This window comes from Oncorhynchus clarkii, chromosome 13 (assembly GCF_045791955.1).
Source record: "Oncorhynchus clarkii lewisi isolate Uvic-CL-2024 chromosome 13, UVic_Ocla_1.0, whole genome shotgun sequence".
Classification (NCBI taxonomy): domain Eukaryota; kingdom Metazoa; phylum Chordata; class Actinopteri; order Salmoniformes; family Salmonidae; genus Oncorhynchus; species Oncorhynchus clarkii.
This window is the reverse complement of record NC_092159.1, coordinates 15,520,893-15,544,150: the sequence shown is the minus strand read 5'-3', so window position 1 is coordinate 15,544,150 and position 23,258 is coordinate 15,520,893. Positions and strand designations below refer to the sequence as shown.

Below are 23,258 nucleotides of genomic sequence, written 5' to 3'. Positions count from 1 at the left end.
GAAGTTCTTCAATGGTAAATTATTTTATTTGGATGCTTTTCTGGTTTTTGTGAAAATGTTGCCTGCTGAATGCTAACGCTAACGCTAAATGCTACGCTAGCTAGCTACTGTTACACAAATTATTGTTTTCCTATGGTTGAGAAGCATATTTTGAAAATCTGAGATGACAGTGTTGTTAACAAAAGGCTAAGCTTGAGAGCTAGCATATTTATTTAATTTAATTTGCGATTTTCATGAATAGTTAACGTTGCGTTATGGTAATGAGCTTGAGGCTGTATTCACGATCCCGGATCCGGGATGACTAAGTGCTAGAGGTTAAATAAGAAGTTACTGGTCTGTGAGAGCCAGAAATCTTGCTTGTTTGTAGGTGACCAAATACTTATTTTCCACCATAATTTGCAAATAAAAAAAATAAAAAATCCTACAATGTGATTTTCTAACCCTTTTATTCCAATGTTTTTATGAATATCGTTAGCGAAACAGATTTTTATTTTATTTTAAATACATATCTACAGTAGAAAATATAAAAATATCTTCTTTGACAACATTATTTCTCAACTCCTAATATTGAGCTAATTACACTCATTGGAGCTAATTACACTCACTTGATCTGACATAGGCTTTGAAAAAGCACCCGCAAGTACCAGTTGCAGTGCCGCTGGCTGTTCTTAAGCTTTCTTGACATGGACACAAATGGCAAACCTTTGTTTAACCAGCTAAACAGCTACTACTATCAAAAAATGTGTTTGGAGTTACATTTTTAGCTAATAGGCTATGATTTTACACCAGGGTTCTCCAACCTTTTCTAGCATTAAAAAAAATGAAAAGTCGCGAGCTACTCATTTCTTTCTAGCTTTCAAATAGGCACATTCTTCTCTTCTCCCCTGCAACTCTTACCCAGGTCCTTAGTGTACAAGAGAAAGTAGTGCTCTATGTTTTCTGTCAATATACAGTAGAAGTCAAAAGTTTGGACACACCTACTCATTCCAGGGTTTTTCTTTATTTTTACTATTTTCTACATTGTAGAATAATAGTGAAGACATCAAAATTATTAAATAACACATGGAATCATGTAGTAACAAAAACATATATATTTTATATTTGAGATTCTTCAAAGTAACCACCCTTTGACTTGATGAAAGCTTTGCACACTCTTGGCATTCTCTCAACCAGCTTCATGAGGTCACCTGGAATACATTTCAATTAACAGGTGTGCCTTGTTAAAAGTTCATTTGTGGAATTTCCTTCTTAATGCATTTGGGCCAATCAGTTGTGTTGTGACAAGGTCAGGTTGGTATACAGAAGATAGCCCTTTTTAGTAAAATAAAAGTCCATATTATGGCAAGAACAGGTCAAATAAGCAAAGAGAGACGACAGTCCATCATTACTTTTTTCCTTTTTTTAAATCTTTTTTTTATTTAACCTTTATTTAACTAGGCAAGTCAGTTAAGAACACATTCTTATTTACAATGACAGCCTACCAGGAAACAGTGGGTTAACTGCCTTGTTCAGGGGCAGAATGACAGATCTTTACCTTGTTAGCTCTGGGATTCGGTCCAGCAACCTTTCGGTTACTGACCCACCACTCTAACCACTAGGCTACCTGCCCCATTTAAGACATGAAGGTCAGTCAATCCGGAAAATTTCAAGAACTTCGAAAGTTTCTTCAAGTGCAGTCGCAAAAACCATCAAGCGCTATGAAACTGGCTCTCATGAGGGCCGCCACAGGAAAGGAAGACCAAGAGTTACCTCTACTGCAGAAGATAAGTTCATTAGAGTTAACTGCACCTCAGAAATCAGCAACTAACTGCCCCTCAGATTGCACCTCACAGAGTTCAAGTAACAGACACATCTCAACATCAACTGTTCAGAGGAGACTGCGTGAATCAGGCCTTCATAGTCGAATTGCTGCAAAGAAACCACTACTAAAGGACACCAATAAGAAGAAGAGACTTGCTTGGGCCAAGAAACACGAGTAATGGGCATTAGACCGGTGGAAATCTGTCCTTTGGTCTGATGAGTCCACATTTGAGATTTTTTGTTCCAACCGCTGTGTCTTTGTGAGACGCAGAGTAGGTGAATGGATGATCTCTGCATGTGTGGTTCCCACCATGAATCATTGAGGAGGAGGTGTGATGGTGTGGGGGTGCTTTCCTGGCGACACTGTCTGTGATTAGTTTAGAATTCAAGGCACACAACCAGCATTGCTGCCACAGCATTCTGCAGCGATACGTCATCCCAACTAGTTTGCACTTAGTGGGTCTATGATTTTTTTTCACAACAGAACAATGACCCAACACACCTCCAGGCTGTGTAAGGGCTATTTGACCAAGAAGGAGAGTGATGGAGTGCTGCATCAGACCTGCTGCATCAGAACTGGCCTCCACAATCACCCAACCTCAACCCAATTGAGATGGTTTGGGATGAGTTGTATCGCAGAGTGAAGGAAAAGCAGCCAACAAGTGCTCAGCATATGTGGGAACTCCTTCAAGACTGTTGGAAAAGCATTCCAGGTGAAGCTGGTTGAGAGAATGCCAAGAGTGTGCAAAGCTGTCATCAAGGCAAAGGGTGGCTACTTTGAAGATTCTAAAATACAACATCTATTGTTTAACACCTTTTTGGTTACTACATGATTCCATATGTGTTATTTCATAGTTTTGATGTCTTCACTGTTATTCTACAATGTAGAAAATTGTACCCTGAAATAAAATGAAACCCTGGAATGAGTAGGTGTGTCCAAACGTTTGACTGGTACTGTACTTGCTCATGATATACAGTACTTCTGCCAGGTAAGCTTACTTTGCAGATAACATTTAATTGAGAAGGTTTTGGGACAGGTATTTCTGTCAACCAACAAGACGGTTATCACAATAACTGGCTAAACCCAGTGATAAACAAACATGAGCACCACATAGACAGACGGGGAATATTGCTGGAAATGAATTGGCAGATATTGTGTCAGATTTGGCTTTTTAACCCAATAGTGGCTAACCAGGGGCGGGATAATGTCCATGTTGATTAGATAGTAGCTGAGAGCTCTTGCGATGTCTGATAATTATGAGATTTGTTTATGACAGTTTGCGGTGGAATGCCTGAAAATTGCACGTACTTTCAGAATTGTTTGGCGAGCTACTGGGCTGTGAGCTACTGGTAGCTCACGATTGGGGACCTCTGTTTTACACTCTTCCAATTATAATGTGGGGAAAAAAACTATCAACCAAATATATTCATTTTAAAATGTTGATTACTTCTTGCCATTATCATTCACCTGATGATACATCTTTTTTTTGCTATGATGGGGTTCCCTGGGTTGCTGGTTTGCCTTGGCTGGGGTCCCTGGTTGAAGACCCCTGATCTAGACTGTAGTTCCACATAAACAGTATCATCCATAAAGGTCTCTCCCTGATACATGGCTGTTGTCTCCTTTGATGCCATAGAAGTCAACAGCCATGTATTAGGGTTCATCGAGGTCAAGGGTCAAGGTATCTCATCCCTCACCCTGTGTTTGAACTCATTCTTCTCGTCAGGGGTCATGGTGTCAGACTTGGCAATGACGGGGATGATGTTCACCACACGACTTAGGTGCTTCATAAACTCAATGTCTAACTGTCGAAGACTGAGAGAGAGAGAGAGAGACATTACCTTGTCAGCTGGGATAGAAACAATTAGCAATCTTACAGCAAGGCTGGCATGCATTCGTGATTCTACAACCAGGATTGCATGCAGTGAACAAATCTTTACAAAAGCTTCCCAATTTCAACCCAAAACCCAGTCTTTTCAGAACAGTTCTATGTCTGTCTCCCGACTTTAGGACAGATTCAGGCTCATTGAACAACAGTTCTGTCCCTGATCGAGGTCCTTGGGTGTAGGTGACAGCACAGAAAACATCCCGTTAACAGAAAACATCCCGTTAGTTGCAATGATCAACGCAAGAAAAAGAACATGGCACACAGAAGACTAACTGTTTATGTAAAGAGCAATTTCACAGTTCAGATGAGTTGGCTTCATCTGTTGGAGCGAACCATGTTGCCTGGTTGTGTTGTGATGGAGCTCAAGAATGTGTTTAGATCTCAAATTAAATGTCAGTACAGCTGGAAGTAAACTCATTAGAAATGAGAGAGAGAACTGAGAGAGAGTCTGTGTGTGTGCGTGAGCTTCCATGCATGCGTGCGCACGTGAACGCCAATCAGATGTCAATGAGAGATACCAGGAAGTGGCTGTAACTCGTGCATACATTTGAGCATGTTCTAAATTAGGACATTTCTATTTCTGAATCACATGATGTATTTTTAACTCACGAGTGTCCCGTTGGGGAGATGAAGTAGAGGCAGCAGTGAACTCTGGTGTCAGGGATTCGCTTCTTTCGAGCAATATTGATCTCTTCCTTCAGGAACTTCTCATACTGTTCGTTGATGTACTTGGAGATGGGATCCCAGCTGAAGATGGGTGGAACATGGTGGGTGTTAGGAATATAGAGTATAAATACACACAAAACCATTATAGCCATGGTGGGTAGTTGGGTGTACGGTCAGGATAAGGAGAATGTACACTATGTACATAGTTTGGCAGTTGTATAGTTTGGCAGTTATATTCCTATCTGAATCATATGCACGGTTGAATCTAAATCCTACGCATGCCATTGTGCTTAACTAATTGAAAAATGTAGTGACCCCAAACAAAACATAGACTGTGTGTAAGCGCACAATAATGAACATTCTTCCCACATACTCACCAGTTTTCATTGTTGATCTGATCACCAAAACCCGGGGTGTCGATTACTGTCAACTTCATCTTCACTCCGCCCTCCTCGATCACTGCAACATTCAATTACCACATTCAATACAACATTCACACTGTAAGTACTTTTGCCAAAATCAAGTGACAAAAAGTTAAACACGTAACCAGTCAATAAATTATATGTGCGTTTTGTCCTTGTCTCGTAGATGGGGATTTTTCTTTGATGTCAGTGAGGATGACAAATGTGCAACGATGCAGAAGTAAAGCTAGCAGTACAGTGTTTTTGGCCAGACAGAAAAAGACGGAAGCTCTTCTCTGCCTCTGTGTCTGTCTGGGATGCCAGGTGGGCGGCACATGCCAGCTGTGCCAGTCTAAGACACCTCAGGGCATATTCTGTCAAGTCTTTCGAAGCCTGCGGCTCTGCGCATGGCAGTGCAACACTGCAGCCCCTGCAGTCAACACAACCTAGTGTATGGTTATAAATGCCATCACCACAACATTATAACATAAATTTGCCTCTGAAAGCTAACCAAACAACCGAACCAAACAAATGACAGCTCTAATCAAATATCAACAGTAGAAGATACACACATACTTAAACACAAACACTCTCACGCACACACTCTATCCCTCTCTCTCTTGCTCACACGCACACACGCACACACACACACACACACACTCTATCCCTCTCTCTTGCTCACACGCGCACACACACACACACACACACACACACACACACACACACACACACACACACACACACACACACACACACACACACACACACACACACACACACACACACACACACACACACACACACACACACACACACACACACACACACACACTCTATCCCTCTCTCTCTTGCTCACACACACACACATAAATGTCTCTCTCACCGTGGGACACAGCCTTGATCTCCACTGTCTTGGGGATCTTATGCTCGCTGCCCCATCCTGAGCTCCACCTGCTGACCTGGGACTTGAACAGCGTGTTCACCAGCGTTGACTTCCCCAGCCCGCTGTGACCTGAGAGAGAGGGTGGAGGGAGAGCATGGTTTGAGGCATGATGTTGTTGAGGAAGAGAGACAGAACAAGGGAGAGACAGAACAAGGGAGAGGCGACTTCATTTCATGTTTCATGTCTCTGTGTTTGCTAGCACACCATGGGTTCACCTACTCTTCAGAAAGACACTACATTTATCAATCATACCAGACACAAACAGAAGAGGCTGTCCTTCCTTACTTACCCACTATCATAATATTGAAGTCAAAACCAGCTTTCATGGTCTTCTTCCTCATCTGCTCGATGATCGTGTCAATCCCAATGTATCCCAGCAACGTGGATCCACCGCCAGAGTGTCCCAACCCTGGAACTCGATCAACCCCGACCCCGCCACCTAGCCCTGATGGTCCATGGGGTGCTGTGGGGGATGGTGCTGCCACATGAGGGGGCTTGGCAGGGACAGCAGGTTTGGGTCTCACTTCAGGGGGAACAATGGACTCTGACATGTCTGGAGGGTAAAATATGATTTTATTAGGACTATTTCATTGGGCTATATACTGTACAGTACCTTCAGAAATTATTCATACCCCTTGACTTTTTCCACATATCATTGTGTTACAGCCTGAATTTAAAAATAATTCAATTGAGATGTTGTGTCACTGGCCTACACCTAATATCCCATTATGTCAAAGTGGAATTATGTTTTTAGACATGTTTATACATTTATTAAAAATGAAAAGCTGAAATGTTTTGAGTCAATAAGTAACCAACCCCTTTGTTGCGGCAAGCTTAAATAAGTTCTGTAGTAAAAATATACTTAACTAGTCATATAATAAGTTGCATGGACTCACTCTGTCTGCAATAATAGTGTTTAACATTAAATAGTGTTTAACATTTGAATGACTACCTCATCTCTGTACTCTACACATATAATTATCTGTAAGGTGCCTCAGTCAGGTAGTGATGGTGAATTAATACACCCAGGCACAACAAAGACACAGGCATTCTTTCTAACTCAGTTGCCAGAAAGGAAGGAAACCTCTCACGGATTTCACCATGAGGCCAATGGTGACTTTAAAACAGTTACAGATTTTAATGGCTGTGATATGAGAAAACTGAGGATGGATCAACAACATTGTAGTTACTCCACAATACTAACTTAAATGAGAGTGAAAAGAAGGAAGAAATTAACTTTATCTCCTGAATACAAAGCTTTATGTTTGGGGCAAATCCAACACAACACATCACTGAGTACCTCTCTTCATATTTTTAAGCATGATGGTGGCTGCATCATGTTATCGGTATGCTTGTCATCTGTCACACCCTGATCTGTTTCACCTGTCTTTGTGATTGTCTCCAACCCCCTCCAGGTGTCACCCATCTTCCCCATTTTCCCCTGTGTATTTATACTTAAGTTCTCTATTTGTCTGTTGCCAGTTCGTTTTGTTCATTCAGACCTACCAGCGTTTTTACCCTTGCTCCTGTCCTGTCTATAGTGCCTGTTTCCTAGTTTTCTGCCTGCGACACCATCTCCTCCCAAGGAGCCACCATTGGGAGGCATGAGGAACTGCTTCGTGGCAGAACGAAGCAGTTCCTCAAACTGCTGGCTGAACGCCATGACTGGGCATCAGACATTTTGCTGGAGCAATTCCGCGGTTTGTCTGGGAGGCAGCCTACCATGGTGGTAACCCCACAGCCCCTCAGTAACCCAGCTGCTAGCAGCGCCGTCCAATGTGTCACTCCACCTTCTCGGGAGCCCCGCTTACCTCCCCCGGAACGCTTCAATGGAGAGCCGAGCACTTGTCGGTATTTCTAGCTCAGTGTGCCCTCGTTTTCTAGCTTCAGCCCTCCTCCTTCCCCTTGGATTGCTCCAAGATAGCCTATCTCATCACGCTGATGTCCGGAAGGGCTCTCATCTGGGTTACTGCTGTATGGGAACAGCAGCCGGCCCTATGCGTTAGTCTAGAGGGGTTTGTGGGAGAGATAAAGGTTTTTTACGCCCCGTTCTCTGGGAAAGAAGCTGCCCGGAAGCTGATCCAGCTTCGGCAGGACTCCCGCAGTGTGGCAGACTATGCGGTGGAGTTCTGCACGTTGGCAGTGGAGAGTGCTTGGAACCAAGAAGCACTGTTCGATATGTTCCAAGGACAAGCTTGCAGCTCGGGAGTTACCTACGGATCTTGATTCCCTTAATGCTTTGACCATCCAAATCAATGGACGACTACTGGAATGACGAAGGCATAGGAAATTAGACTTGCACGTCCAGGGATTCCACCTTGCCTCTGAGTCACCCGGAAGTCCCCAACGATCCCATTGCAGAGAGAACCAGAAGCTTCCCGACCTTCCCCGAGAGTCGCCAAAGATGGCTGAGTCACCGCTTCCCGATCCTATGCAACTAGGTAGAGCTGGGCTATCGCCAGCGGAACGGCAATACAGGATCAACACGAAGAGTTGTCTGTATTGCGGGACTCTTGGTCATTTTGTATCCTCTTGTCCTTTAAAAAAAACAGGCTCACTGGTAGGAGTGAGTAGTCTGGTGGGATATATGGAGAACTTTCCTGCCTCTCTTGCTCACACCCCTTTTTATGCCATTCTGCTGTGGGGAAACCAGTCTAAATCTCTATGGGTCCTCATTAACTCTGGGGCCGATGAAAGCTTTTTGGACGCTACCCTGGCTTCCGAGCTGAACATCCCCACTCAGCCTCTCTCCACTCCCATGGACGTTAGAGCGCTAGACGGGCGCTCTATAGGCCAGGTCACTCATATTACCATTCTCATCAACCTACGGGTGTCAGGGAATCACAGCGAGACTATTCAATTTCTGCTCATCAAGTCTCCTCAGAGTCCCGTGGTTTTGGGATTCTCCTGGCTTCAGCGACACAATCCCCTCATCAACTGGTCTACTGGTGCCATCATGGGCTGGAGTCTGTTTTACCACGACCAGTGTGTGAAGTCAGCGCAACATGCCCCGGGACGTCTTCCTGGGAGCTTGGAAGGTGCCCCGGACATCTCTGCCATTCCAGCGGAGTACAAGGACCTTCGGGAGGTGTTCAACAAGGCTCGAGACACTTCGCTTCCGCCGCACCGACCATATGACTGCGGGATTGACCTTCTCACTAACACCACTGCTCCCCGGGGACGACTGTACTCGCTGTCAGGCCCGGAGACCAAGGCCATGGACACCTACATTGGAGACTCCCTAACTGCATGATTTATACATCCTTCGTCCTCTCCCGCCGGCACAGGGTTCTTCTTCGTGGAGAAGAGGGACAATAGCCTGCACCTGTGCATTGACTACCGGGGACTCAATGACATAACGGTGAAGAACCACTACCCGCTACCACTCATCTCCTCGGCCTCCTCGGTCTACCACCTGGTGCTGATACGGGAGGGGGATGAGTGGAAGACCACCTTCAACACGGCCAACGGCCACTACGAGTATTTGGTCACGCCATTTGGCCTCACCAACGCCCCTGCTGTGTTCCAGACTCTGGTAAATGATGTTCTCCGCGACATGTTGAACCAGTTCGTCTTCATCTACATTGATGACATCCTCATCTTCTCCCGCTCCCCCCAAGAACATGTGCTTCACGTCCGATAGGTTCTTCAATGCCTCCTGGAGAACCAGTTGTTTGTTAAGGCAGAGAAATGGGAGTTCCATCACTCCACCATCCCCTTTATGGGGTACATCATCTGTGCTGGGAGTGTTCAGATGGATCCCAGGAAGGTGAGGGAGGTGGTGGATTGGTCCCAGCCTTTGTCCAGGGTGCAGCTACAACATTTCCTGGGGTTCGTCAACTTCTATCGCCGCTTCATCCGGGATACAGCACCCTGGTTTCCCCCCTGTCAGCACTCACATCTTCCAAGGTTCCGTTCACGTGGTCCCCTGCTGCTGACCGGGCATTCCAGAACCTCAAATACCGCTGCTCCCATCCTGGATCATCCTGACCCTTCCCGTCAGTTTGTGGTGGAGGCCCATGTGTCTGATGTAGGAGTGGGGGCGGTCCCGTCCCAGCGTTCTGCCCTGGAACTGAAGCTACATCCCCACGCCTTCTCCCATCGCCTCAACGCCACAAAGAAAAACTACAGTGTAGGAAATCGTGAGCTTCTCGCAGTGAAGATAGCGTTGGAGGAATGGAAGCACTGGCTGGAAGGAGCGAAACACCCGTTCATCATATGGACCGACCACAAAAATCTGGAGTATCTCTGCACCTCCAAATGCCTCAACTACAGGCAAGCTAAATGGGCCCTGCTGTTCACACAGTTCAACTTCTCCCTCTCATATCGGCCAGGATCCAAGAATGTCAAGCCGGATGCACTGTCTCGCCGTTATAGCCCCACGGCTATTACCCCGGAGCCGGAGACCATCCTTCCCACCTCGTGCCTGGTAACGGCACACAGCTGGAGAATAGGGAAACAGGTCCGTTCCCAGCTGAAGGAGGTTGGCATACCTTATGCCCAAATGTTTGGGGCGGCCGGTCGGCCATCCTCAAGACCACCTCCAGGTATCGAAGACAAGCGGATCGCCACCGGACCCCGGCTCCCCGGTATCATCTCGGGCAGAAGGTATGGCTGTCCACCTGGGATCTGCCCCTCCGGGTGGAATCCTGCAAACTCTTCCCCCAGTTTATCGGCCCGTTTCCCATCTCCAAAATCATTAGCCCCTCTGCTGTTCGTCTTCTGTTGCCCTGGACCCTTCGTATACATCCTACCTTTCAAGTGTCCAGAGTTAAACATGTCTCACAGCCCTTTGTCTCCTGTTTTTCCCCTTGCTCCTGTCTTGTCCATAGTGCCCATTTCCTAGTTTTCCCGGTTTTGACCTTTCTGCCTGCCCTGACTCTAAGCCTGCCTACCGTCCCATACCTTTGTTCCACTACTCTGGTTTACCGATATAAAGAAATGGAATAGAGCTAAGCACAGGCAAAATCCTAGAGGAAAACCAGGTTCAGTCTGCTTTCCAACAAACACTGGGAGACAAATTCACCTTTCAGCAGGACAATAACCTAAAACATAAATATACACTGGACTTGCTGACCAAGATGACATTAAATGTTCCTGAGTGGCAGTTTTGACTTAAAGTGGCTTGAAAATCTATGGCAAGACTTGAAAATGGCTTGAAGATTTTTTTAAAGGATAATGTGCAAATTAGAGGTCGACCGATTATGATTTTTCAACGCCGATACCGATACTGATTATTGAAGGATCAAAAAAAGCTGATACTGATTAATCGGCTGATTTTTATATATATATATATGACAATTACAACAATACTGAATGAACAATGAACACTTTTATTTTAACTTAAAATACATAAAATCTATTTAGTCTCAAATCAATAATGAAACATGCTTAATTTGGTTAAAATAATGCAAAAACACAGTGTTGAAGAAGAAAGTAAAAAGTAACATGTGCCATGTAAAAAGCTAACGTTTAAGTTCCTTTCTCAGAACATATGAAAGCTGGTGGTTCAATATTCCCAGTTAAGAAGTTTTAGGTTGTAGTTATTATAGGAATTATGACGTGTCAACTATTTCTCTCTATACTATATGTATATACACCTTTGACTATTGGATGTTCTTATAGGCACTTTAGTATTAGTATTGCCAGCCTAATCTCAGGAGTTGATAGGCTTGAAGTGTTACGGCTTTCTTCCGTCGAAGGAGAGGCGGACCAAAATGCAGTGTGGTTATTTTGATACATGTTTAATAAAATATAAACATGAACCATACAAAACAATAAACGTAACGTGAAAACCTAAACAGCTTATATCTGGTGCAAACAAACACTGAGGCAGGAACAATCACCCATGAAACACTCAAAGAATATGGCTGCCTAAATATGGTTCCCAATCAGAGACAACGATAAACACCTGCCTCTGATTGAGAACCACTCCAGACAGCCATAGACTATTCTAGATAACCCCACTATACCACAATCCCAATACCTACAAAACCCCCAAGACAAAACACACCACATAATAAACCCATGTCACACCCTGGCCTAACCAAAATAATAAAGAAAACATAAATACTAAGACCAGGGCGTGACATGAAGTCATAAACAGCGCTGTGCTTCAAGCATTGCAAAGAGCTGTTGGCAAACGCAGTAAAGTTTGAATGAATGCTTACAAGCCTGCTGCTGCCTACCACCACTCAGTCAGACTGCGCTTTCAAATATCAAATCATAGACTTAATTATAATATAATAAACACAGAAATATGAGCCTACTGTCATAATTTGGTCAAATTCGGAAACTATCATTTTGTAAATAAAATGTTTATTATTTCAGTGAAATAATTAAGTCTAAATATTGCTGTTACATTGCACAGCCTTCAATGTTATGTCATAATTATGTAAAATTCTGGCAAATTAGTTCGCAACGAGCCAGGCAGCCCAAACTGTTGCATATACCCTGACTCTGCTTGCACTGAACGCAAGAGTAGTGACACAATTTCCCTAGTGAATATTGCCTGCTAACATGAATTTCTAAATGATTTCTAAACTAAATATGCAGGTTTAAAAAAATATACTTCTGTGTATTGATTTTAAGAAAGGCATTTATGTTTATGGTTAGGTACATTGGTGCAACGATAGTGCTTTATTTGCGAATACGCTTGTTAAATCATCACCCGTTTGGCGAAGTAGGCTGTGATTCGATGATGAATTAAAAGCCACCGCATTGATTATATGCAACGCAGAACTAGCTAGTTAGCCTAGTAATATCATCAACCATGTGTAGTTAACTAGTGATTATGTGAAGATTGATTGTTTTTTATAAGACAAGTTTAATGCTAGCTAGCAACTTACCTTGGCTCCTTGCTTCACTTGCGAAACAGTTTCATCGTGGATTGCAATGTAATCGGCCATAATCGGCATCCAAAAATGCGAATTACCGATTGTTATGAAACCTTGAGATCGGCCCTAATTAATTGCCCATGCCGATTAATCGGTCAACCTCTAGTGCAAATATTGTGAAATCCAGGTGTGCAAAGCTCTTAAGAGACTTACCCAGAAAGACTCACAGCTGTAATCGCTCCCAAAGGTGATTCTAACACCCAGGGGTGTCAATACTTACGTAAATTAGATATTTATTTCATTTTTAATACATTTGCAAACATTTTGAAAGACATATTTTTACTTTGTCAATATGGGCTATTGTGTGTAGATGAGTGAGACTTTAAAATATTTAATCAATTTTGAATTTAGACTGTAACACAACAAAATGTGGAATAAATGAACAGGTATGGCACATTTCTGAAGACACTGTAAAGAGAATGATACCTGTGGCAGACTGGTTTACCACAGTAAATAGTGCACTACTGTACAACAGATGGCGATGAAAACAGACATATGGCTATGCATGCGCAATTTGAGCCTAGGACACTCCAGGCCAGACAAATGTAGCTGCTTCTGTGTATGAGTATGAGATCATCCATAAGCCTTGACATACAGTACCAGTCAAAAGCTTGGACACACCTACTCATTCAAGGGTTTTTCTCTATTTTTTGTACTATTTTCGACACTGTAGACAAATTGTGAAGACATCACAACTATGAAATAACACATATGGAATCATGTACAGTGAGGGAAAAAGTATTTGATCCCCTGCTGATTTTGTACGTTTGCCACTGACAAAGAATGGTAGGTTTATTTGAACAGTGAGAGACAGAATAACAAAACAATCCAGAAAAACGCATGTCAAAAATGTTATAAATTGATTTGCATTTTAATGAGGGAAACAAGTATTTGACCCCTCTGCACAAAACATGACTTAGTACTTGGTGGCAAAACCCTTGTTGGCAATCACAGAGGTCAGACGTTTCTTGTAGTTGGCCACCAGGTTTGCACACATCTCAGGAGGGATTTTGTCCCACTCCTCTTTGCAGATCTTCTCCAAGTCATTAAGGTTTCGAGGCTGACGTTTGGCAATTCCCTCCACATATTTTCTATGGGATTAAGGTCTGGAGACTGGCTAGGCCACTCCAGGACCTTAATGTGCTTCTTCTTGAGCCACTCCTTTGTTGCCTTTGCCGTGTGTTTTGGGTGATTGTCATGCTGGAATACCCATCCACGACCCAGTTTCAATGCCCTGGCTGAGGGAAGGAGGTTCTCACCCAAGATTTGACGGTACATGGCCCCGTCCATCGTCCCTTTGATGCGGTGAAGTTGTCCTGTCCACTTAGCAAAAAAAACACCCCCAAAGCATAATGTTTCCATCTCCATGTTTGACGGGGGGGGGTGGTGTTCTTGGGGTCATAGGCAGCATTCCTCCTCCTCAAAACACAGCGGGTTGAGTTGATGCCAAAGAGCTCCATTTTGGTCTCATCTGACCACAACACTTTCACCCAGTTGTCCTCTGAATCATTCAGATGTTCATTGGCAAACTTCAGACGGGTATTTATATGCACTTTCTTGAGCAGGGAGACTTTGCGGGTGCTGCAGGATTTCAATCCTTCACGGCGTAGTGTGTTACCAATTGTTTTCTTGGTGTCTATGGTCCCAGCTGCCTTGAGATCATTGACAAGATCCTCTCGTGTAGTTCTGGGCTGATTCCTCACCATTCTCATGCATGGAGCCCCCAGGCCGATTGCCAGTTATTTTGTGTTTCTTCCATTTCCGAATAATCGCACCAACTGCTGTCACCTTCTCACCAAGCTGCTTGGCGATGGTCTTGTAGCCCATTCCAGCCTTGTGTAGGTCTACAATCTTGTCCCTGACATCCTTGGAGAGCTCTTTGGTCTTGGCCATGGTGGAGAGTTTGGAATCTGATTGATTGCATCTGTGGACAGGTATATTTTATACAGGTAACAAACTGAGATTAGGAGCACTCCCTTTAAGAGTGTGCTCCTAATCTCAGCTCGTTACCTGTATAAAAGACACCTGGGAACCAGAAATCTTTCTGATTGAGAGGGGGTCAAATACTTATTTCCCTCATTAAAATGCAAATCAATTTCTAACATTTTTGACATGCGTTTTTCTGGATGTTTTTGTTGTTATTCTGTCTCACACTGTTCAAATAAACCTACCATTACAATTATAGACTGATCATTTCTTTGTTCGTGGGCAAACGTACAAAATCAGCAGGGGATAAAATACTTTTTTTCACTATAGTAACCAAAAAAGTGTTCAACAAATGAAAATATATTTTATATTCTTCAAAGTTTATTTTCCCTTGATGACAGCTTTGCACACTTTTGGCATTCTCTCAACCAGATTCACCTGGAATGCTTTTCCAACAGTCTTGAAGAAGTTCCCACATATGCTGAGCACTTGTTGGCTGCTTTTCCTTCACTCTGCGGTCCAACTCATCCCAAACCATCTCAATTGGGTTGAGGTCGATGATTGTGGAGCCCGTTTCATCTGATGCAACACTCCATCACTCTCCTTCTTGGTCAAATAGCACTTAAACAGCCTGGAGTTGTGTTGGGCCATTGTCCTTTAAAAAAACAATGATAGTCCCACTAAGCGCAAACCAGATGGGATGGCGTATCGCTGCAGAATGCTGTCGTAGCCATGTTGGTTAAGTGTGCCATGAATTCTAAACAAATCTCAGACAGTGTCACCAGCAAAGCACCCCCACACCATCACACCTCCTCCTCTATGCTTCACGGTGGGAACCACACATGCAGAGATCATCCGTTCACCCACTCTGCGTCTCACAAAGACACGGTAGTTGGAACAAAAAGTCTCAAATTTGGACTCATCAGACTAAAGGACAGATTTCCATCAGTCTAATGCCCATTGCTATTGTTTCTTGGCCTAAGCAAGTCTCTTCTTCTTATTGGTGTCCTTCAGTAGTTATTTCTTTGCAGCAATTCCACCATGAAGGTCCTCATGAGAGCCAGTTTAATCATAGCGCTTGATGGTTTTTGCGACTGCACTTGAAGAAACTTTAAAAGTTCTTGAGATTTTCCGGATTGACTGACCTTCATGTTTTAAAGTAATGATGAACTGTCATTTCGCTTTGCTTACTTGAGCTGTTATTGCCATAACATGGACTTGGTCTTCTACCAAATAGAGGTCGACCGATTATGATTTTTCAACGCCGATACTGATTATTGGAGGACTCAAAAAAGCCGATACCGATTAATCGGTGGATTTTTATCTATATATTTGTATTAATGACAATTACAACAATACTGAATGAACACTTCAATTTTAACTTAATACATACATTTTTAAAAATGTAGTCTCAAATAAATAATGAAACAAAATAATGCAAAAATACAGTGTTGCAGAAGAAAGTAAAAGTGCAATATGTGCCAAGTAAAAAAGATAACGTTTAAGTTCCTTGCTCAGAACATGAGAACATATGAAAGTTGGTGGTTCTTTTTAACATGAGTCTTCAATATTCCCAGTTAAGAAGTTTTAGATTGTAGTTATTATAGGAATTAAAGGACTATTTCTCTCTATATCATTTGTATTTCATATACCTTTGACTATTGGATGTTCTTATAGGCACTATAGTATTGCCAGTCTAATCTCGGGAGTTGATAGGCTTGAAGTCATAAACAGCACTGTGAAGCAAGCATTGCGAAGAGCTGCTGGCAAACGCAGGAAAGTGCTGTTTGAATGAACGAGCCTGCTGCCTACCACCGCTCAGTCAGACTGCTCTATCAAATATAAAATCATAGACTTAACTATAATATAATAAACACACAGAAATACGAGCCTACGGTCATTAATATCGTCAAATCCGGAAACTATCTACTATACTATTTTGAATACAAAACGTTTATTCTTTCAGTGAAATACGGAACCTTTCCGTATTTTATCGAACAGGTGGCATCCATAAGTCTAAATATTGCTGTTTACATTTCACAACCTTTAATGTTATGTCATAATTATGTAAAATTCTGGCAGATTAATTACGGTCTTTGTTAGTAAGAAATTGTATTCACACAGTTCGCAATGAGCCAGGCGGCCCAAACTACTGCACATACCCTGACTCTGCTTGCACAGAATGCCAGAGAAGTGACACAATTCCCCTAGTTAATATTGCCTGCTAACATGAATTTCTTTTAACTAAATATGCAGGTTTAAAAAATATACTTGTGTATTGACTTTAAGAAAGGCATTGATGTTTATGGCTGGGTACAATGGTGCAACGGCAGTGCTTTTTTCGCGAATGCGCTTGTTAAATCATCACCCGTTTGGCGAAGTAGGCTGTGATTCGATGATAAATTAACAGGCACCGCATTGATTATTTGCAACGCAGGACAAGCTAGTTAAACTAGTAATATCATCAACCGTGTGCAGTTAACTAGTGATTATGTTAAGATTGATTGTTTTTTATAAGATAAGTTTAATGCTAGATAGCACCTTACCTTGGCTCCTTGCTGCACTCGCGTAACAGGTAGTCAGCCTGCCACGCAGTCTCCTCGTGGAGTGCAATGTAATCAGCCATAATCGGCGTCCCAAAAATGCAGATTACTGATTGTTATGAAAACTTGAAATCGGCCCTAATTAATCGGTCGACCTCTACCATCTTCTGTATACTACCCTACCTTGTCACAACACAACTGATTGGCTCAAACGCATTAAGAAGGAAAGAAATTCCACAAATGAACTTTTAACAAGGCTCACCTGTTAATTGAAATGTATTCCAGGTGACCTCATGAAGCTGGTTGAGAGAATGCCAAAAGTGTGCAAAGCTTTCATCAAGTCAAAGGGTGGTTACTTTGAAGAATCTCAAATATATAATCTATTGTTTAACACTTTTTTGGTTACTACATGACTCCATATGTGTTATTTCATAGTGTTGATGTCTTCACTGTTATTCTACTTAGTAGAAAATAGTAAAAATAAGGAAAAACGCTGGAATGATTAGGTGTGTCCAAACTTTTGACTGGTACTGTAGATCACAGGTCAGAAAAGCAGAGTCTGTCAGCTGAATTTAGAGCATCAATGAATAACCATATTCTGTCGCTTGCTTTCTCTCTCTTGCTCACACACACACACACACACATCAGACAGGCATACACAACATCAAATAGGCTTTTGACAGAGTATGCAAAGTCTGCTCGAAATTTGGAGTGGTATCACAAATGATAGCTAGATCTGCACAAAATAATACAAAAATACATATTTGGCCTCTCTACTAAGCTCCCCCTATGTCATTTCACCTGGTATAACCTCTCTTTTTTGTCATAAATCATATCTCAAATTTAAATCTAAATTCCCTGGCTGAATGTGTGGTCTGTCATCCCATCAAAGAGACTACAATGATGATGTTAGAGCGTCCACATTGTATCTTTGTGTGATTTCTGAAGGCGACAATTAGGGCCATATTTCCCACTGTGCTCCGCAAGCTGAGAGGGGTTAATTCACGTTTTAACGTCGTTTCTACGGTCTAACTGAAGGCTAGCCAGATCAATCCACTTTTCGCTAGCTTGATCATAAATATCCTGAACAATAACCCCGATCATGTTTAACCTCACAAGCTACACGATAGCAGCTGATTACCTACATCACAAAACCTGTTTAACCAACCCATTGTCCCGGCTCCATCCATGCTGTATAAATGATGCTAAGTTAGCTTGCTAACGTTAGGTATGCTAGCTGTCCGCATTCGTCTGCTGTGATGTTGATTGCTGCGCGACTTACCGATTCCTGTTTATAGATTCAATTTCCCAAATAGTTTTGTTCCGCGCTAGTGAAATTTTGACTAGTCTTTCAACCCAATGCTCAAGAATAAACGATGGATGTCCAACATAGAGAAGCAAAGATGTAGGAAACGGGTCATGTGATTTGTCTGAGTACCTCTTTCCCTCTGTCTCTCTCTGCCTCTCTCTCTCTCTCTCTCTCTATTCGAGAGCCCCCCTTTTCGTTACCAAGGCGACAAGATGAGAGAGAGGTGATGCAGAACGCATGCTCAAACAGAACCTTGCCCCTAGGCAACCTTTTTGGCATCACCTGAGTATTTTTGGTCATTTTGCACAACCAATCAGTATTTGATTAGACCAAATTGTAATTGACAAAAATCTATAAAAAATCTGCATGAAAAATATATTGATCCATGTAGCCTATTTATCGAGATTAGTCATGTCTCATGTTTCATAATTTCTTTCATTTGCATTTTGGTAACTTAAAGTCATGAGAGACTATTCTCATGAAATGCTTAATAGCAAGTCTGTATACATGAATGCTAAAAAAAATATCAAATTGTTGTAAACTGAAAAGCAACAACCAAACACAATTTCATTGGTGTGATCCGTTACTAGTTACCTGTCCAAAATTGTAATCAGTAAAGTAACTGTTGGATTACCCAAAGCGTAATCTGATTACTTTCAATTACTTTTGGATTAGCCTACTTTCCCCTTAAGAGGCATTAGAAGAAGAGAAAAGGATCCATCAAACACATTTTGGTGTGTCATCTTAGTGGTCTCTGACTTGTGGTCTGTCTCTCTCAGGTGGAACAAATCTAAACTTGCGCCTTTTTTAAATGCTGAAAGGTATCATAATGTATTTTTTTCCGCAAACATCCTTTCTGAATTTAAAAGTAATCCAAGAAGTAATCATGTTTTTTTCAAAAGTATCTGTAATTTGATTACAATATTTTAGCTGGTAACGTAACTGATTACAGTTACAGTTTTTCCCCTTCAGATTACATGTAATCAGTTACTCCCCAGCCCTGGGCCTAACTACAACATTCCATACTTCAAAATGCATTGAATCAGTCACAGCACACCACAAAATTGAAAGGAGAAGCATTTGCATCCAATGATCAAATAGTACTATACTCACATATATGGCGTTTTGTTGTTAGCTCTTAGGTTCTCACACTGCTGTCTTTTGTGTTCATGTTGTCTAAGTTTGTTGGTTCTCTCTAGTCTACATGGTGTGCAGACTTTTTGCGTTGTGTCATGTGTCACTCACTTTACCCCACTGTTCCCCCAAACTTGGTTTTATCACACAGTTTTTGCATGTCTGTTACTCTTCTGATAAGGAGCCATGTCTCAAATTCCCTCCAGTGCCTTCTCTAACCCCCCTCCTCTCTCTCTCTCTCTCTCTCTCTCTCTCTCTCTCTCTCTCTCTCTCTCTCTCTTTCTCTCTCTCTCTTTTCTGCCATCTCTCATCCTGACTCTCAGAGTAATATGTTAAGTCTGAATAAAGAGAAATTATAACCAACAAATCCGATTTTGTTTACACTATCATGTGCATGGCCTTCATTAAAACTTTTCCTCATTACTCACCCATTGACAAATACACTCGAGGATATGTGGTGATGTCATCATGTAATTGGTCCAAATCAATGCAATGGTCCAAATCCAAGCCCTGTCCATGTTTAATAGTTGATCCCTCAGGGGCCTCTGACAGGGTAGAGGGTGTGAGGGAGGCCCCCTGTGTCAGAGGTACCACCAGACATGTCTGGGAGTTGTCGCTGCTTGACCTTTTAACCCCAGACTGAAGGGCTTCCTGTTTCTGACTGACTTCTAAAAGACACCTACCCATCAAAATGCTGCTATTTGACTGGTGAGATTGATTCCGTTTCCTCTCAATGGTTTGTGTATCGGTCGGTAGACTTTGACACTGAGGTCTAGTCCAGAATTTGGGTCTTTGGAGGTTCTTGTATTTTCTACTAGGGCTGGCTTGTGCTAAAGGTTGAAATGCAGCATCTGAGATTGTCTTTGTAGACTCTTCCAGATGAGACTCTTTGGTGGTAAAGTCCTTTATGAATGTTGCTCCCTCCCAAGGGTTGAGGTCATAGCTGCTTCTTTTGACTTCTGTAACTGCTGCAGATGTTGATCGACTTAGGTGTTCTTTCCAAGATGGTGTCTTGGGAGGCATAGGAGGAGAAGCACTTTTACAGCATTCCTTTTGACTGAAAGGTAGTCGACCAGCATATACGCTGGCAGCCTGAGAGTGAAGTCCCTTCTGAAGATGTCCAATGTGTTTTAGTGTTTTTGGTGAAGCAAGGCCACATTGGGACCCCTGTCCACCCCTCTTTGACTTAAACTGAAAATGAATTGATTGAGAATCATTTTCAACAATAATTGGAACTTTCCTCCTTGAGACAACATTTTGTCTGGCTGCCACACCTCTTGACAGAGCAGTACCTGATGGGGTTACCAGGTAATTTGGTCTTGGTTCAGATATTGTGTCAGTAACTTTTTGCTTGGAAATGCCATCCTTACCTAGAAGAAACCCAGGACTGGATTTTGTTATCCTTCCTGTTTTCCTTAGTCCGAGCCTGGCCTGCAACAAGTTCGGGTCCTGAGACTTCATGCCTCTTGTCCTGTAGGGCCCTGGCTGTTGAGATTGTGGAGAGGAATGGGTGTACGCATCAGGCGGTGTGCCTACACCTCTAGAATAAGATGTTGGTACAGGTTTCATCAACCCAGAACGTGTTACAAAGTCCATCAGAACCTCTTCGTCAAGTATGTCATGGGTTGCTGGTTTAGGGGAACACTGGTTACGATGATCAGCCTGACCTTTAGTACTAGAGATAGGGATTGAACGGGCCCATCTTTCTTTGGCCACCGGGGAGGTCTGTTTTGTGCCTTGGCTCTCCAATGGCATTGTTTGACAGTACAGTTTTGGAGATTGGCCAAGCCGGATCTTTGGGATGGAAAGGCTTGGAGAGAGGTCTGGGTTCGTAATGATAAGTGGTGGCGAAACACTATGATTTGGAATAGGAACTTTTGGAGAGATGCTAGGATTTGGAATAGGAACTTTCCAAATAGGCTTTGGGGTAGGAAGTGATGGGGATGGGCCTAGCCTGACCTTAGGAGTAGGAAGTGTTGGGGATGGGCCTAGCCTGACCTTGGTAGTAGGAAGTGTCGGAGACACACCAGGTTTGAGCTTTAGAATAGGATGTGTTGTCCTGTTGCCAAGAGTCCTCTCTGTATGAAGATGGAGTCCCTGGCTGTCAAAGGAGGAGATCTGGATGGGTTTCTTTGTGACAATAGGTGAGAGCTGGAGAGGAGGGGGCGGTGGGACTAGTAGGTGTTTCTGGGGTTGTTTGGAGGTGCAAGTTGCAAGTTGGTTATCAAAACTCATTGCAAAGAGAAATTATGAATACCTGCAAAGCCAGGCAGTTTTGATGAGTGGGGAGTGAGAGAAGGTTAATGGGAGAGAATGACATTTTATGTTAATTTAAAAAATGTTACGTTTATATATTTTATTGTACGTTTGGCAGTAGGTCTGTAAGAAACATAACTTTAATGTAAAAGGCATAGCAGAAAACTTGCATACTCAAATAGTCATCTGCATTACATTGCATTACAGAAGACTGTAAGCCTGATCAACTAAAAATAAACAGAAAGATGAGTATACAATTAAACAAGCACTGACCTGAGTGTATGCGATAGGCTCTATCTGGGTCGTTGACATGGAGTGAGAGAGAAAACGAGTGTGAGAGAGAGAGAGGGAGAGGGAGAGACAGGGAGTGAGAGGCAGTGAGAGAGAGAGAGAGAGAGAGAGAGAGAGAGAGAGAGAGAGGGGGAGAGGGAGAGAGAGTGAGAGGCAGTGAGAGAGAGAGAGAGAGAGAGAGAGAGAGAGAGAGAGAGAGAGGGGGGGGGGGGGAGAGGGAGAGACAGGGAGAACAGCTGGAAGTCGTGTGTACCAAAGTTACATTCTCCCCATTCCTCTCATCTAAAGCTGCACTGTTTCACTCACCCACTCCCACCCCCCTCATTTTGTTTGTCTATGGGAAACATAACTGTGTCTGTGGATAAATGACTACAATGCTTCCCAGTGGAGAATCTTGAAACACATCTTTGAAAAGATTTCCTCTTTTTGTGTTTTACTTTTTCCAGGGCTGAGAATTAGTGCATAACACGGGGTATTCAAGTGGTGATAAATCCATTTATTTTGTTATTTCTTATGAATATATAATTATGGTAACATGGTCAAAAGTGCAAAATGATACATACATACTTTTTTTCCCACCACCCTTCAGTAAAAAAGGGCAGCATGATGAGAGTAAAATACAAACGTTTTCTTAGGATCGACCTCTGAATGGATTATTTTGGCATCTTGAACAATTTAATCATCAATCTATTTGGCACATAACTGATATCATTACTGAAAGCAATTTACAGTTTCATTCAAACACCTTTACAAATACTTCCAAACAAGAGACATCTTGATAGCAGCTGCCATATTGACAATTTCAGAAAACTGATTTTGTGGTTTCAACATTTAGAAATGTATTGCACTTTATTAGTCAGCTTCAAATGCACTAAGATACATAAACATCATGATAAATGCAGTGAATGTCTGGTTACAAAATATATGTAAAAATTGGCACAATCATGAAATGGCACAAATATGAACATGAAAACAGGAACTAACACTTTGTTCAAATGACCTCATTTTTTGTTTCCCCTCTCTATGAAAACGTTATTTCACATTTCAAAGGGTGACACCACCTGACCACAGTGCCTTCCTCTCAATGCTGTTTCTTCCCAGTCAGGCCTCTCACGTCCCAAACCTCTCAGGAGGTGTCTGTCTCGATCTACCATCCTGCGGTCCTCCAGTCCCAGCCCCACTCCATATGGTCAGCTTCTTTCCT

The 23,258-nt window shown here is 42.6% G+C and overlaps 2 protein-coding genes across 5 annotated transcripts in view; both read right to left on the bottom strand.

Annotated features, from left to right (window-relative positions):
- Nucleotides 1-21,355, bottom strand: part of LOC139424482 (neuronal-specific septin-3-like) — a 28,406-nt gene extending 7,051 nt beyond the window's left edge. Inside the window, exons 1-7 of one of the 4 annotated variants that reach the window (XM_071176370.1) lie at nucleotides 18,503-18,515; nucleotides 17,327-17,363; nucleotides 5,989-6,252; nucleotides 5,640-5,768; nucleotides 4,733-4,814; nucleotides 4,299-4,436; nucleotides 3,499-3,616 (exon numbers count right to left, since the gene is read on the bottom strand). In XM_071176370.1, the coding sequence (XP_071032471.1) occupies nucleotides 3,499-3,616; nucleotides 4,299-4,436; nucleotides 4,733-4,814; nucleotides 5,640-5,768; nucleotides 5,989-6,250 (729 nt within the window). In that variant the 5' untranslated portion in view covers nucleotides 6,251-6,252; nucleotides 17,327-17,363; nucleotides 18,503-18,515. The other 3 variants (XM_071176367.1, XM_071176368.1, XM_071176369.1) reach the window with 3 other exon arrangements.
- LOC139424506 (myb/SANT-like DNA-binding domain-containing protein 4) overlaps nucleotides 1-23,258 on the bottom strand; it is a 1,073,247-nt gene that overhangs the window by 513,675 nt on the left and 536,314 nt on the right. The window lies entirely within an intron of this gene.